This window comes from Buteo buteo, chromosome 22 (genome assembly GCF_964188355.1).
Source record: "Buteo buteo chromosome 22, bButBut1.hap1.1, whole genome shotgun sequence".
Taxonomy (NCBI): Eukaryota; Metazoa; Chordata; class Aves; order Accipitriformes; family Accipitridae; genus Buteo; species Buteo buteo.
Window position 1 is genome coordinate 12304291 of NC_134192.1, and position 17383 is coordinate 12321673.

At 46.6% G+C, this 17383-nt stretch overlaps 1 protein-coding gene across 1 annotated transcript in view; it reads left to right on the forward strand.

Moving 5' to 3' along the window:
- GABRA3 (gamma-aminobutyric acid type A receptor subunit alpha3) overlaps positions 1-16689 on the forward strand; it is a 70161-nt gene extending 53472 nt beyond the window's left edge. Inside the window, exons 7-10 of the mRNA XM_075054576.1 lie at positions 3690-3833; positions 5486-5638; positions 8247-8458; positions 16206-16689. Of these exons, the coding sequence (XP_074910677.1) occupies positions 3690-3833; positions 5486-5638; positions 8247-8458; positions 16206-16535 (839 nt within the window). The 3' untranslated portion in view covers positions 16536-16689. The remainder of the gene's footprint in view (positions 1-3689; positions 3834-5485; positions 5639-8246; positions 8459-16205) is intronic.
- Positions 16690-17383: the final 694 nt, after the last annotated feature.

Consider the following 17383-nt stretch of genomic DNA (forward strand, 5'->3'; position numbering starts at 1 on the left):
TGATCATCCGCTGCAAGGAGGTGGACACAGAGCTAAAGAACAGTCCTTTGTGTGGCTAGTGTTTTCCAGTATTCTAGTAACAGTGTTATTACTTATTGCTAATGATAATGTGACCAAAAATTTGTTTCTGGTATCTTATACATGCAATTCCTACCATCATCAGAAATGGGCAGCATGCAAATGTGTGGTCAATTCAGGCTCACAGGATGGGTTAGACTCCTATGGTTTTGCTGTAAGTTTATTAGGGAAGTGGGAAGAGCAGCTTCCCATTGCTCTCCCTGCCTTCGGTGGGCAGTGCTGCCTTTTCAGCACTGCTCCAGCAGGACTGGTGTTGGTGGAAGACTCAGAGATACTTTTCCTTCATCACAAGGTGATCCTGGGGTGACAGATTTGGGAAGATAGCAGTGGTGTCTGCTGCCAGGGGTCCTGTCCAGCTTCCCTACATCACTCCTACCAGTCTGGGGAGAGCCTGAAATCTCTGGTTGCTCTGGCTCCATGCTCCAGTGGAGCTTACAAACCCCTTGCTCCTCTTCAGTCTGTCAGGCAGGCTGCTCTCAAGTAAAAGGCTTGGAAACTCTGGGAATCTCAGTCCCAACACCCAAGGGTCCTGGTTTAGGGAAGATTTGCAGGCTGCTGGTGAGTTGAAAGCTGCTCCCAGCCTCCCAGGCTTGCAGCTGGTCATCTGCCTGGGCTTCCCATACCCTGCCTAGGAACAAGTTCCCTCTTCTCTCCCATATGCAAGTTAAGTTTCTTTTGGTTTTGTTCCTAAAGTGAGTGGGAACCAAATTCCAAGTCACTGGTACACCATGATCTGGAAATAAATGTCCTAGTCCTGCACTGCCTGGAGTCTCCTCCAGGTCCAACGAACTGAGCACCACTCTGTCTATGTTTGTGTTAGATGGAAGAGTTACCCACCTCCAACTAAAGAATGAGCCCCCACCAGTAATCTCCCTTTTGGACTCTAAGAAAACACAGAAATCACAACCTTTCTAAACTGATACTTCCTTCCTGTAGCCATTTGGGAGTTAACTAAGGAGAAAGTTGAAAAGTTTGCTTGACACCAGAAGAAATCATGTTTATTATGTGCATCTACTCTTCTGCCTCATGACAAAATGTTACTTCTTAGGCAGCACTTAATTAAGTGTAGAACTCATTGCCACAAGACATCACTAAGGCCAGTAAAATAGCAAGCCTTAGAGAAGGATGTTAATTGACCTTGTGAGGAGGGATATAAAATCTCATACCTCAGGCCTAATCTCTGGGATTATTACAAGATTTGCAGGAAGGCAGATTACTCCACATCCAATTGCTTTTGATGGTTTTTGGTGAGGAAAAGAGATTAATATTCATATTTCTGCTGGAACATCGTTTGGGGTTCTTCTGGGTATTTTTACTGAATGATGAGAGTTTTGACACAAGCAGCTCAGAGAGCTCCCCCTGATTAACATTAGTACGGCTTTTACTAAAGCACCCATCCACATAGCATCTGACCTCACCTCTCCTGCGTTGGAGTAGGATTAAACTAGCGTTTGCACCAAAAAGCCATTGACAGCTGGAAGCTGCTCATTTTCAAGAAGCTTAAAGGGGGTCAGATTTACAAGTAGAAGGACAATGCCAGGGCGAGACACATGCTGTTCAAAGGGTAGCCAAATTTGCCTCAGTGACCACCTTCCAGTGATCCCCACAACCTGAATGGCTCATCAGCGGCCTCCTGTCCCTCTGCTACCATGGCAGCCACCCGAAGAGGGAAGGCAGAGAGCCTGCAAGAGAAGTAAGGGCATCAGGCATTTCAAATAGCTTCAGCTGCCCACCTGCATCATTCCTTGGACCAAGTGCAGTGAAGGTGATAGCTTTACCTATCGCCATGCTCCCTAGAAGATGGATGTACACAGCAGAGAACAACCGTTTCTAAGCCAGTCATAGGACATTTGTACAGCAGCTGTCTGAGACTAGGCTAGCAGAAGGTGTTGCTGAAGTTACCAGCTCTGCTAAATGTCAAAGAGCTGTCCCTGTTTGGATTGGACTAGACTGCATTGAAAGCAAGGCATTGAGCAGAACCGAAACAGCTCCATGGCATTAAATATGTTCCAAGCATCCATACCATGCCTATGGGACACCAGATACGCTTCTGTCCCACACAACCAGATATGTAGACAACTGCATTTTCAGGGATGATGGCAATGATACTGTGGGCAAGTTTCCTTTGTAGGCTGAGAGTGGTGGTGGGTGAACCATGACTGCTGGAGCAGAAGGTGCTGCCCATCAAGGTGGAAGAGCATTGGCAGAGCTGTACAAAGCTAAACCTGAAGGAGGATTGAGGTGTCCAGAAGCATGTTGAGAGCTGGAAGTAGGGTTTGGAAAAGCAGAGTGTTGCATATCGGGTGAGAGGTGCCAGCCTGCATCAGAAGTGCTTAGGCAGCACGCTGGCATGCTGAGAAACATTGGCTGATCATCAAAACCACTCCCCCCACTTTGCACAGTGCCTACTTAGTATTTAATAGGTTTGCCAAAACCTACAGTGCAGGGATAACAATGGTTGTTTCAAAAAGCTTAGAGAAATCTGATTGTTTCAGGACACAATCTTCCACAAAGCAGGAGCTGAGAGATTTCTGTAGCAGACCTGAGCCACTGCTTGACCTGACCCCAGCCAATTTATGTCTTAATAGGAGAAGCTGGTGGTAAAAATGAATTAAAAACTTGTTTTACTGAACTTCGTTCTTGCCTAAAAAAACAGTGCAGAATGGGTATGGACAGGAAACTTGGGCATTATGGGGAGAAGTATCTCCCAGTAGAGCCTGGAGAGACTCAATTTCTGGATATGATAGGACTGGCAAAAGCAAGAGCATGCAGGCACTGTTGGGAAAGGGAGTGGCTATGAGGATAAGAAGGATTTTGGTCACAAAGGCTTGTGAAGGTGATGGTGGCTGTGTGTGTCGGAGAGAGGAGTTTGCATATGGGGAGTTGGGCAGGTGGGATAGAGAGGGGAACTTGCAAGCTCCTGGAAGGATGCCCTGGCCCTGAGCCCAGTGCTACCCCATGCAGCAGTCCAGCAACACTTGCCTGCTGTTTCTCGTGCAATGTGCAGGCAGGCTTTTCTCAGCACTGACCCCCATCGCTGCCTGGTGGATTGGCCTGGAGGCTGGCAAACACAGGGTCATGCAGGGGAAAAAGCATCTTGGTGGGAGGGCACACTACCTCCAAAGTTGAGAGGCTTGGAGAGGGTTGCTTCTGAGTGAGAGTAAAGATTTTTAACTTTTTCTCCTTAGCCTAAAATTCAACTTCATTTGCGTTTAGCCTTTCTCGCCAGCTGCTACCAGCATGACTCTCCTGGTCCCTGGCATGGCAGGACTGTGGCTGTCCTGCTGCCCCAGCAGCCTGCTGGTCTGGACACCTTCCTATCTTGTCTCTGCTTGGAGCCAGCCCTTGCAGAGTCAGCACGTCAAGGGGACAGCATGTCTCTCAATGACAGTGCTCTGCCCCCTCTTCCAGCTCCCTTCTGAAAACCCCAGCTCCCTTTTGTTCATTTGATTTAACAGTTGCTGAACTGCCTCGGTCTCTGGCCATGCTTCGCTGTGCTCAGCCATGTGGCTCTGAGGAATGCACAGCAGGATTAATTTGGCTACAGGCTAATTTTGGTATATTTTAGGTCAGGCAGAAGCACAAACCTCATTCTTCTTTCTCCTCCGCAGATGCCTACACAAAGACGGAGGTGATCTACACCTGGACACTGGGGAAGGATAAATCAGTGGAAGTAGCGAAGGGTGGATCTCGCCTGAACCAGTATGACCTGCTGGGCCATGTTGTTGGGACAGAGATGGTTCGATCCAGCACAGGTACTTGTGGGACCGCGATGCGTGGGCTGAGCACACTGTCAGACGAGAGGGACCCATGGGCTTTGAATGCCACGATTTGGCATAATTATAGAGGTAGTACCTGTGGGCGGTGAGCACCACAGTACTTCCCAAGCCACGTGCAGTTGGAGAATATGGCTGGGGACATCTGGAGCAGTCACCAAGAGGCAGTAAACGGTTTAGCTTTTAGTGGTTTCCACTTAAAGAGCCTTATCGCCCATAACCTAGAAAACTGATTTCAAGCATCTAAAAATGATCTGTTGTGTGGAAAATTTGCCCCACCTTGCCCAGCTGGTTCTTGGTAGTGTGGGTTCATTTGTCTTGGATCCCTTTCCAGTCCTCAGGAGAGCATTGCGGGCAGGGGAGGTAAATGCAACATAATGTTCAGTGTGATTTTCACTGCATCTGCTTACAAAAATATTATCATAGCTAGTAGAAGATTATCCCAAACAAATGTTTCCTCTGATTAATGACCAATATTAATCATCTTTCTCTCCCATCTGCTGCTCCTCCCTTCCCCTCTGAATCCAAGTACTGATAGCTTCTGTTATCTCATGTGTGTCTCTCATCTTTCTTTTTCTCTTTTCTATTTTTTTTTTCTTCTGTATGCACCAGTAGTTCTCTCATTTGAGGATATTTCCTCTCTGGTGCACTTGATTTTAATAGTGTCTGTCTGTAACAACTCATATCACCTCCCTTGGGGAAATGTGGGGAGTCCAGGGAACTAAATGTCATAATATCTGACCCATCTCTCTACTTAAGTTGTAGTAAAATGTACAGATGAATAACCTGAAGTGGCACGAAAGCTGCTAAAGGCTCCTGTGTGTAATGATTTAGCAGAGCCACGCTCACAACAAAAAGGCACAATAATCCAACAAAATATCCAAAGCTTTGAGTGGAGGAATAGGGCATTGAGGAAAAATAGGGACAGCTGCTTCTTTGGTTTACAGCCCAGACCTTTAACAACAGAACTTGCCCTGATTTTTGAGATAGTTACCATGAGGAAAGGTGGAATATTTTCAGGATTGTCAGAGAAAATAAAATCCTCTGTCCTGAATCCTACTGAAGCATTGTTAGGGTCTCTCTAAGCTTAAGGGATCTTACCCACGACATGGCTCCCTGGGCTGGAGCAGAAAAGGGATGGGAGCTGGGTCGGGAGAGATCCCCAGAGGTATCTTGCGCCTGGGGTGAAACAGGGAAAGCCTATTGCCCAGTTATCTATTGGCATTGATTTGCCTTTGTCCCACAACCGTTTTGTGGTGAATTAAAGAAGTCTCCAGAGAAGTGTTTTGAAAGGACAAATGCTATGTGGAAGTCACCCAGGCTACACTGGGGCACATGCCTGGCATGGCACAGCAGCTGTGTGTGCGTGTGCAGGACGTGCAAAGTCAGTGCTGACAGTGTGCTGCAGCATGCATCCCTCCTTCCCACAGCTGTTAGGGTGGTCTACAGTACTGTAAGATACCAGGGTATGCCAGCCAGTAACAATATGAGACACATGCTGCAATTTAATCTAAGAACTTGAAAGTTTGTTCAGGACAGATCTTTAGTGGTTTAGAGGTGGATTGGTGGTCAGCTGGCCCCATCCTCGAAAGCACAGGCTGCTCAGCATCTCTAACTGGCTGTCTCTGCAGGGGAGTACGTCGTCATGACCACACACTTCCACCTCAAGCGGAAGATTGGGTACTTTGTGATCCAGACCTACCTACCTTGCATTATGACAGTCATCCTGTCCCAGGTCTCCTTTTGGCTTAACAGGGAGTCCGTTCCTGCCCGAACAGTTTTTGGTGAGTCTGGGAGCCTGGGGGCGTCCTCTCAGGTTGGGGGAGAAAGGCACCACAAAGGACGGGAAATAGACTGAGCATCAGAGCTGGTCTTCTCCAGGTCTTGACCGGCATCAGTGAAGCTGCTGGCCATTTCCCAGAATAGCTCTCAGCGTCTTCCCAGTGCCCCTGCTTCCACTGAATCACTGCAAAAATACTCCTGTCCATGTTTCTGCTACAAGCCAAGCCATAAATATTAACAGTAATCAAGGTATTGATCATCTAATTATATGCATTTGGCTGTGTCTGCTTATCTATATTGGCTTTTGAGTTGAGGAGAGCACAGATACATGGGGAGGCATTTAAAGCTCTACCTTTGAAATTGCTAATGTGCCCCTGGTCAGAGCTCCACATAACAAGTTCCTGGGCTGAGACAGTATAACTGCATGGTAAATATATTGTTATTATTTTCTTCAGCTCATTTCAGGTCCTCTCTCCGAGGCAAAGTGTCAGGCTGGCATTGCACATATATTAATAGCTTTTACAAACTTTTAATAACAGAATTGCTTTGTGCTTTCCTGCCAAGACCTTTAGTTCAGGATCTACACACACATGCTCACAGACCAGGTGTGATGCTGCAGGATTGTATTTCCTGGAAATAACAGTGCCCAGCAGATACCACTTAATAGAGAGTATATTGGACAAAAGTCACGAAGCAGTGTGGGGATATATGGTACCACCTGCTCATGTTTTTGAATAAGACAGAAGGTGGTCTGGTTTCAAAGATCATGAAGCATTTTCTCTGTAGCAAGAGTCATTATAGAAATACTCCCACAAACCCAACAAGGCTGATGTCCTCCTTTCTGGACCCTCTCCACAGGTCTGGACCTTGTTCCCATGCTGTGGACTGGAACAGGATGTGGGGAGGGTCACAGGTGGCTCTGCACCCTCCTAAATGAACTAGAAGGGAATCATTATGGGTTTTGTGTTTACTGGGGCTTATGAAATGTAGGTCATGAACAAGCTTTAAAATTTACAGTTGACCTCAGCTTCTTCCCGTTAGCACAAGGTTGCCTTCCTTTCCCTAGTGAGGCAAATCCTACAGTGATCCCCAGGATGGAGTGCAGCTGCAGGGAGCTGGGTGGTTAGTATGACCAAACTGGTTTGCACCATCCAGACTGCAAGACCTGCATTGAACTGTGTTAACAGTGAAGAAGAGAGGCTACGGCCCCTTGGCACCCACTTTTTGGTGTTTTCACCCAACAGAATGGAAAAGGGGAGGCTCAGGCAGAAACCACGTGGAAAATAGGACCAGCTCAGGCATATAGAGAGTCATTAATGAACTTTACTCACTCATCTATCTGTGAATCGTTTGCAACTAAAGCCCACAGAGTGCACAGCCGGACCCCATGTCTGTCCATGACCCAGGTGGGCTATTACATCTGCATCAGTTCTGGAGTATCTCTGCACTCCTGACACTGGGGGTGAGCCCTTCTCTGAGGATATTTGATTCCCTCCTATGTTATCCTGAGATTTGCAATTAGACAGGTTTCCTCGAGTAGCAGCCCAGACTGAGCAAGAAAGAGCTGACTGAAAAATTAAAACCTACCTTTGTGAAAAATGTCTTTGCTCCCAAATTGCCTTGCTTTCCTATTAAGAAAATAATGAGAACTCCAATTTTTTATTCTTTTTGCCCCTCAGAGCATATTGTCAACAATATTATTGAAACTCTTCAATTACCAGGAGAATGGCTTAAGGGAAGTGAAAATTAGTCAATATTTTTATAATGCATTTTTAATTGAAGAGCACATTATTGGGGAAAATGGATAGCAATGGTTGCTTGTTTTAAGGAAAAAAAGCTTTAAAAGGCATTTTGCAACAGATCATTTTTTTAAGATTTATCATTGTGACACTCATTCTGGCAGCTTGGGCCACTGACGGGTGCCTGGTTGTGCCGACAGGACCCAGGATCCCAGACGTCCATCCATGCAGGTCACAAGACACTATTTCCAAAATGTTGAGAGAACCACATTGGATAAGTGGCCAGTTTCTGGTCCTCTGTGTAGTTCCCAACCATCTGGCTGTCCTTTTTACTGTTATTTTATTGTTTGTCTTTTATTGCAAAAGCAACCAGAGGCTTCTCCATGGCATATTCTACATGAGGGAGCTGGGTCTAGCATCATGCAACTTACCCTACTAGCAGACAAGGGATTGAATGCAGGTGCCTACCTATGAGCTAGGACTCTTTTATAGTGAGCAGAGATCTAGTTGATGGAGTTTGGGCAAGATTAATTTCATCCTAATGCAGACATTTGCCATTGATTATATGAATTGGAGATATTCAAAACTGAACCAGAGAAGGCCCTGAGCAACCTGAAGTTGGCCCTGATTCAAGCAGGGGTTGGGCAAACTGACTTCCCTTCCAACCTGGACTGTTTTGTTACTCTGAGTTGCACCACAGACTTGTGCTAGGTAAGGCTCCCCTAATTACAAAGGAATGTGGGCCACATGACTTAGAGCATGGCTTCTAAATTTACATGATGGAAATGCCAACTGTGCGGTTTGAGGAGAAACTGGGTGGGTACGAGTGTATGGTCTCACACCAACCTTGTCTCCTGCTGTGTTTCCATAGGTGTCACCACCGTCCTCACCATGACCACACTAAGCATCAGCGCAAGAAACTCGTTACCTAAAGTGGCGTACGCGACGGCCATGGACTGGTTCATAGCCGTCTGTTACGCCTTTGTGTTTTCTGCGCTGATCGAATTTGCCACCGTCAACTACTTCACCAAGCGCAGCTGGGCTTGGGATGGCAAGAAGGTGCTGGAAGCCCAAGAGATGAAGGTCAGCCCTGTGGCCAAGGCTGGGGGGGAGCGGGTGGTGAAGAAACACTGCACGAGAGAGCTGCGCTGGGGCCAGGAGTGGGTAACATGCAGCCCCGCAGCACTCCGGGAGGCTGGATGCTACTTACTGGGGTCCTCAGCTCAGGTCTCAACTGGAGTGGTTCTTGAGGGTCGAGGGAGGAAGGGCTTGGAGGGCTGGCCACTGTGCTTAGCTGGAGAAAAACACCCAGACCTGACTGCTCACTTTTCCCTCCGTCCTTCTGCACGACCATTTGCCGGTGGAAGCATGAATGCGTGCATGTTTTGGTCTTGCTCCGCCGGTGGTCTCCTCTCCTTTCTTCTCCCTCCAACCCATAAATGTCACGTTCCATGTTGCTAGCATGCCACACAAACCCAAGTAGACCATGGGATGCTAGCCTCACCAATGGAGATGGTCCTACTCCGCTGTGTCCCCTGTGGCTGGTATCCCTGACTGTAGGTCTCCCCTGGCACGGGCAAGCATGGTGCAGTGATGGGAAGGTCTAATGCTTGTGCTGTTGCCCGCAACTGCCGGCAGCTGCTGCTTTGTAAGCTCGGGCAAAGAGGGTGGGTGGGAAGCAAGCAATCAGAAACGGCAACTGGCAGTAAATTAGTGCCTAGCATCACCCACGTTTTCCCTTCTCACTCGGGATCAGCCTCTCTGGCAGCTTCCTTCCTGACAGCCACCGCTACCCCTGCTCGTGCCCCCTCCCTCCTAACTGATTTAATCTCGGCTGCGCGGAGAAATCGCTTACTGTAGCATGCTGCTCCTTGTTTATATTTATTGAATCAATTTGAAAATCAGCTTTGTCCTTGTTCTTGGTTCTGGAGCCTTTATATTTTTCTCCTTTGCATTTTAATGTGTTGTTTAAATTTGTTGTGGGGCTGTATGCAAATACCTGGCAGAATTGCAGTAACTTTTGGGAAGACAACAGCCAGTCGTCTCTCTGGTATGGAGGTCAAAGCAGGAGAACAGAGGCCTTATGGAGAATCACAGCCATCACTGGGTGTTGAATGCCTCTCTCTTGTGTTTCTTGGACTGTCTCTATCTGTTTGCTTTTGCAGCTGTGGTCTAAGCAACAGACTCACGGCAGAAAGGCTCCAGAGGAGGCCAGTTGATGGTCTTCCACTTCCATCGTGAACAATAACGCTAATCTGGCCTCTAGAGATGAGAGAAGCCTTTCCCGGGTCATTGGCATGAGCAAAGGATCAGAACAGGTCCTCAAAGCAACCACATCCCTTTCAGGGACAGGAAAATCAGCACAAAATCAGGATTCACTGACTTTGCTCAGCCTTGAGCAATTATGTGAACTGGGCACAGCCAAAAAAGCAGCAAAGGCTCAAAAGCTTCTATTTGTCACAGAAGAAGCACGCTCCTTAATTTATTCATTGACCCAGCACTGCAAGACTAACAGTGCTGAAACAATAGGGTAAGAGCAGGCAGAATGTTTGTGCACATGGTAATCAAACAAGAAAACAAAGGAGGACCAGGAATGTTTCAGAGGGAGTGCTCTTTGCGAGTTTGCTGCTATTGGTATTATGCTGGAGAATCAGGAAGGACTCCAAATTTGGAGATGTTTTTTCAAGCTAACTCTAACCTTTATCTTAGAAGGCTAACCCGCTCCCATTCTCTGCAGCTCAGAGAGCTCCCTGAAGAGTAGTGGGCTTCCAGGGAGCTTGGGAATACGATGTGTCACCATATTTGCTTTTCATCTTTATTCCATTGAATATGTCCAAGCAGTGAATTTGCTACGCAATGAAGGTGCCTCATTGGCTCAGTTTCAGCCTTTAATTAGCTCTTCTTGAAACAATTGACAAGCCAGGTGGTGGAAACCACAAAAGAAAGAGGAGGCAAAAGAATAACTATTGGCATTTTAAAGTGTTTGTATCAGGAGTAAAACTACCAGTGACAAGCCCAGGCTGAGCCCTGGTCTCTGGAGAGCCTTCCCCCCAGCCAAAAAGAATGCTTTTTATTGATGTGATGGCAAGGATCCTCACTCCAGGTTTGATTGTTTCATTGCATGAACATGAAAAAAAAATCAATAAGCATCAGCCCTTCCCTCACCTCAAATGTAGGCAGCACTAATGCTTCCCATCCCATTTGAAAGAAATCACTACCTTGCAAAAGCTGCTGGTTGGTGACAGGCACTCCCAGCATGTTCACTCTTTCAGGGCTGGTTCCATTCTCTCCTTCTCCCCTTCAGCCAACCCATCGGTTTAGGTGGGAACAGAGCATTTTTTCCGGTAGAATCTATCATGATGGGCTGATCTTGGTGAATTGCTGATCTCTGCATCATAAATGATCATGATGATGTTCTGTCTATAACCACAGCTGGGTTGTGGTTCTAGCTGGGAGCTACTCTGCACATTCTCTGCAGTTGTCCTATAATGAAAGACAGGCAGATACCACCATAGATGTTACCAAAAAGTCCCTTTAACACGCACTCTGGTAAGATTTGACTAATGCTTCTTGGACCCAAATATTTTTCAAACCTTTCCTGCCGGCCACCAGTAATCACTAATTGTGGATGAAGGTTTTCCTCTCCCTTTGTATGGCAGAGTGGCTGCAACCAACCTAGAGGTGCAGATCAAATTGGAGAGAGGTATCTGAATCCAGTGTGGAAAACTCGTTTAGTAAAGATGATTTTTTAAAAAATATCATCAGGAGGAAGGTGGGAGATGGCAGTAGTTGGGGACAAGTGAGAGGCCAAAGAGATTGAAAGATGAGTGGTTTCAGTAGCCAGGAAAGCTCTTTATCTCCAGCATCCTCAAAATATCTTGTTAAAAGGATCCACTTCAGGACAGAAGGGCTGTGTCTGAACAGAATGAGATCCATTCATCCATCCATCCCATCCCATCCATTCATCCCAACCATAAGGATGGCCATCTCTGGAGCCAACAAGGTCACTTTCTGAGCAGCTGTTACAGTGAGGATCCAGAGAGACAACCATTAATGGTGACTTTGCCACTGGGAAACTCATGAAGTCTGCAAGGATGACATTTACCAGGGAGTTCCCTGCAAAGTAGTGCTGTCTGTTCCTCAGGATGGAAGGTGCTTTGGATCTTTGGAAGATGCTTACTTAAACCCACTTCTGCCTGCAATGCCATGTCTAGCATAAAATCTGGTTTAGCTCTGTATCTGTGCTTGTGTGACATTGCTCTGAAATCCTGGGTGGCAAGAATCAACAAAAACAATACAAGTAGCTGCAGTCAGACACATGAAAACAAAGAAAGACACAGTTTGGATGGAGGAATAGTCCTGGATCTTTATCCTTCTCATCCTTAAGACAATAATCCTGTAGTGCATGGTGAGAAGGTTAGGTCCAGGCTTTTTATATACTTTTCACATGTCTGTTCACTAAGAGAAGGTCACCAAAAAGCATCCTCCAGACTTCTCTTGATATCATCATCATGGTTTTCTTTCTTGTATTTTGGAAGTGATGGGGATGCTCACCATTTGCACTAGGTGCCTTTTCCACTGACTAAAGCCTAGCTTTTTGTCCAACTCACTCTTCAGCAATTCTAAAGTTTGCCCCTTGATCCAGGTCACTTGGGAATCATTCTTCTTTCTCCTTTGTTTCTTTCCATTTGTGGCATCTTTGTTTAAATCCCCTCCTTGCCAACAGAGAGGAACTAGAACCAACCTTGACAGGCCACCCTTTTCCACCAGTTTGAAGTCTTACAGACTCATGGGGTGTTTCAGACCCATCTTTTTTTTCTGCCTCACTATGGTAAATATGTTTTTGCTGGGACTTTCCCTTGCTGACCATGCTCTGCAGCCCATGTGTCCTTTGTCCTACTGCACTTGCAATCACCTGTAGCTCTTCATAGCACTGCAAGTGATTTATGTTCTCAGCATCTTCACTAGAGTCCATGTATCATTCAACAACATTTCACTGTCTTGCTCTCAACACTATCTGCGTGGTGTATTGGGCTGATTATTGACTCCATCCAACTTCTGAGTCTGTCTGGTGATCCAGGGAGCATAAGATCATTAGGCTCAGTCCCATGTAATCTGAATGAAGAGATGGGAGGGATGAGTGATGCCAAGGGCTACACCAGTGGCTGACAGTAACCTGGCATTGACGTAGCCTGCTTGTTAATGCCAGATTGCATTGTTTGGAGTCTTTGCCTCTGCTCAGGGTACAGGCATCTCAGTGTAAAACACTTTGCGGCTATTATCTGATAGGATCAAGTCTCTGGCATGCTGCTGAGGCGAACTTTGGCTGGCATGAGGAAGGAGTGACATGTTTGCTGGAACAGCAACTGCAGTTGTTGGGCTTTGAATTATAGGATACAAGTATGTCAGAGACTAGAGCTGCTTGGAGATCAATAAAGTGACTTTTCTGTAGAATGGCAAGTGGCAGATACCTTGCATTTCTCAAGTACTGAAGATATTAGTGATGGTGACCTTCAGAGTGGCCTGTCAGAGGGATAGTGCTTCCAACCCAAATTTCTAGCCGAGGAGCAGGTGCAGAGAACTGTATCTCCAGCAGATCATAGGCAGAACCAGTAGTTCCCATAATTTAGATGTTCAGCCATTAGCTCCTCAACAGAAAGGCTTGAAGACAAGAATATTTAACAAAAATGCTGTTGTTTTCCAGTATGTGTGTTGTGGAAGAACTTGTCAGACTGCAATATCCAGGGAACATATTTATCTCTAGACCAGCTTTCACAGCTTTTTCCTCAGGAGAGCAGCGCAGGGGCAGCTTTATGCAGAGGTTCAGTCTCCCTGTGCCCAAACAGGGCCGTAAATGCAGGAATTGCTTTGCAACATAGATGTTTTAAATGGGACAAGTTCTCAAAGCAAATGTGGGGTTGCCTGCTGTTTTTCTACTCTTTCCTGCTGTTTCAGTAGGTCATGGAACTCCTCACAGATAAAGGTGCAGGGGGAAGGCTGGGGGCTACTTTGCAGCTGACAGCAATAAGCACATTTTTCTTCGTTTGATTGTCAAAATCTTGCCCAAAACACTTACTTGTAAAGCACAAGCCAGTAAAGTTCAGACTGAACCATTTCTTCTGACATCTCAGGAGCAGAGCACATACAGAGCACACACATGTGCCTTGGTGTAGGCGGTGTGTGCTCTGGGTGCTTCCCAAAGGCTACCCAGGCTCCCAGCTCTGACCAGGGCAGAAGACTCCATAGGCAGCTGGAAAAAGGCCCCGGCTGTAGGCTCCCAAGCCTCTGCAGTACCTGAACAGCTTCATCTGAGGTCCAGAGAAGCCCAAGTTGATGCTGGGGGGCTCTGGATCACACTAATAGGAGCAGTAGCTTGCTATCACCATCCACAGCATTCATGTTTGCCTGACTTTACTCTGTTTCAGCCTGCTGTTTTCAGATGCCTTTGGCCAGGCAAGACGAATCCACTTTCCAAGCTCTGGGGCAGAAAAGCTAGCCAGGTTGAAAATGTCATGTCACTTGTAGTCATCTTATTCCTGTAACAAATAACACAGCTGATTAATACTAAAATAATCACAGTGCACTTCAAATTACATTCTGTGAACAACAATCTGTTTTTCATTTCATTACTGATTATTAATTATTTTATTACCTCCTGTAGCTCTGTTAATAAGTAATCATACTTAAGCATATTTAAATGTTTTAGAAGGTGAAACATCTTTAGTCCTTTATTTGCTTCTTGTCAGCTCTTTAGCAGGAAAAGTTCACCTGCTGTGCAGGGGGTACAAGTTAACATGGCTCTAATGATTGCAGAAATCAGTTGCTCAGTTAATCGTTAAAGATCATAACACCCACTCCCATAAAAGACTATGAATATGGTCTGATCAGTGGTTTAATCTGATCTGGAGTCTGAAGGCATTTAGACCTCCTTCTAACAGCAAGTTAATTTCTGTAATTGCTGGCATTATTACAAGGCTGCAGGCCTGGCTATGATGTTATTGGAGGGGGGTTTAAAGATTGCACAGAGGTCTGCTTTTAGTGTCCCTCTGAAAATCACTGTGGAAAATTATTTCCTAAGGTACCCAGAAATATCCATGGTGATTGTGGACACATTTAAACTGGAAATACAGTATGAAAGCTAAAGCCCTTGGAGTATCTCTGCAGAGCAGATTGGGCAAATGTGGCCTTTGCAGCTCCCAGTGCTACCCAGCAATGCTGTCTGCTACCAGTTCCCAGGCTAGGGTAGGGAGATGTACAGGTCCTGCTGGCTGCACACTCTCCCCTTCTCCTGACGATCACTTTGTACATAGTTCCCTCACATGTACATGCAAGACCATGCCAAGCACCCCTGGGAAATGCCCGGATGAGCCTTACCTTGTGTTTCAATTGCTTTTGAATAGAAAATGAGATCCAAAGTCACACCTCATTCTCAGTTTAGGTATTAGATTCCCACCATGAGTCATTGCTGTATCTAATGCTGGCTCTTCTGTAATTACAGTGGACACCACATGGAGTACATGAGTGCTGGGATGTGTAGGATGCCTGATGTTTGCATATGAATAGATTTCATTCAGTGGGCTTCTCCTGGTAGACCTGGATTGCTTTATATGATATGGTCTACGGTGCAGCTGGTCTCAGGCCCCTGACAGCAACAGGAAGATCCCCAGAGTGGGGGTAACACCTATCATGACTTCCTAGCTCCGTCTTCCTGTCCACTCATCTTCATTAACATCTGAACTGTCTGTCTTCAGCATCTTCCATCATCCTTCAGTACATCGTGTCTGTCACGTAAGTGCCTCTTTTGCCATTTGCTATGCAAGCTCTCCTTCCTTCCCCAGGGACAGCATGGCTAGTCCTGAAATCCAGGGCTAGTGCAAATGCCTTCTATCTGTTCTGTATCTTACTTGGGTAGGTCATGAGGTGCTCTAAAGGGTCCCAGAGAAATTTTGGACATTGTGATGTTAAATTGTGAGGTATTCCTGTGAGGTATTTGGGGCACTGAGGCAGTGTATGATATGGCCTTGTAATATGGTGCAAAAGTATTGCAATGCTGTCACCCACATTCTTAAAGCCCCACTGGCTTTCTGCTACTACTACTACAAAAAAAAAGAACTATAATTCTCTGTCATGTCTCCTCCTCTCACCTGACCCAGGAAGCAGGCCAGCAAAGCAGAAGATCAAACTCTTCCTCCAGGATGACCACACAGGGTGTCATTCTTTTCTAGAGACTACATTCCTGCATCGTCTCTCCATGGCTGAACCTTACATGCAACAGAAAACACTGCCCAGTTGAGAGAGAAAACAAGGAGTCTGTGTAGTTTGAGCCTGCATTCACTTATACTAAGCTGGTGATACACAACATAGACCTGGCAGCTCTCAGCCATTCAAGGAGTCGCCCATCTAGGGCAGCTACTACTCAAGCACAGCTGCACACACCTTTTTATACAACTACTCTGATCTAAGGGGCTGCAAGGAGGCTACAAACCCAGCTAGTGGCTTCAGTTACTTGACTTGCAGCAGGACCTAGCTGCCAGGCCAGGACCTCTTTGTGCTACGTGCTGCATGCCAGGCTTACACGGAGTAGCTGGTCCACCCTAGTCCAGCACGTCCTTATGCTCCAGCAGCCCTCAAGTGGCAGATGTCATGGGTTCTGGCCATCTTCTCACCACATCTTCCTTCCCTTCCACAATGCCTTCTTGGTCTCTTGCTCCTCACACCCTTTTCCATCTTCTCATCTGGGCAAGCAGGTAAACTCAGAGGACAAAATGTTCTCCATGCAATTCTACAGTCACTTCACCTCAATCATGTTTTTTTCTTCCACCTTCCCTAGAAAAAAGAGCCAGTGGCACTAGCGAAGAAAACCAACAACACCTACAACATTGTTGGCACCACATATGCCCTCAACATTGCCAAGGACCCTGGCCTGCCCACCATCTCCAAGAGTGCTGCTGCCACTGCTACTGCCACCAACGTACCCCCCAAGATGCCCCGCATAGAGGAGAAGCTCCCAGAGAGTAAGAAGACATACAACAGTGTCAGCAAGGTAGACAAGATGTCCCGCATCGTCTTTCCAGTCCTCTTTGCTATTTTCAACTTAGTCTACTGGGCCACATACGTAAACCGGGAGTCAGCTATCAAGGGAATGATCCCCAAACAATAAAACCGGTCACACAAACCTTCCATCAGTGAGCACCATCCAGGCAGGAATTCTCCAGGGCTTTCTTCTTTCCTGTTTTGTTTAATTATTATTGTTCATTTGATATTATTATTATTAGATCGTTCTTTTATAATGTAAACAAAACTGTGATTTTAATTTAATCCTGTATACTTTAGTTTCATTTTACTTTGTCTCTGATGACGAAAGGAAAAAAAACAAAAGGATCATAACAAGTTGTGCCTCTAACATCGTGAGTCTGATGTCCCCCATCTGTACAAGTCACCCTGTGCTTCCGTTTCTCCTCCTCTACCTCCTGCCGTTCCCATGGTCTGCATGCCACTGCCATTCCATGCTCCACTCTGCTGAGGGCTGCTGCTGCAGTCCACCCCCCTCCTCCTCTTCTGCGATGGACTGCCCTAGCATGGTGGATGCTCCTGGTGGCCTGGGCTCAAGGATCTGGAGGCCTCCAGAGTCAGTCTGTCAGCTGGGCTGCTGGCACTTTGTGCTAGGTGGTACTCCCCAGGCTGTGGATGCAGGTGAGCTGGTCCACTGAGGGAGCAGTGCAGTGTGGGCCAGCTTGTAGCCCAGTGCCTGCTGGGGGCAAACCCACCATTGCTGTGGTCCATGGAGCCATTGCAGTGGTGGAACAGGGTGGCAGCATCTTGTAGGTATGTACAGGGCTTCTTCCTCTCTGTCTTCACCAAACCCAGCTGCTGGTTTCCTCCGTGCCTCTCCCCAGACAAGAACTGGTGAGAAAGGTCATCTGTCTGCCATCCTGCACTCCTGGGGCAATTCATGTTAGAGGGTGGGGTGGTTCCTACCAGAGAAATAATTTTTTCCAGGGTCAGTCA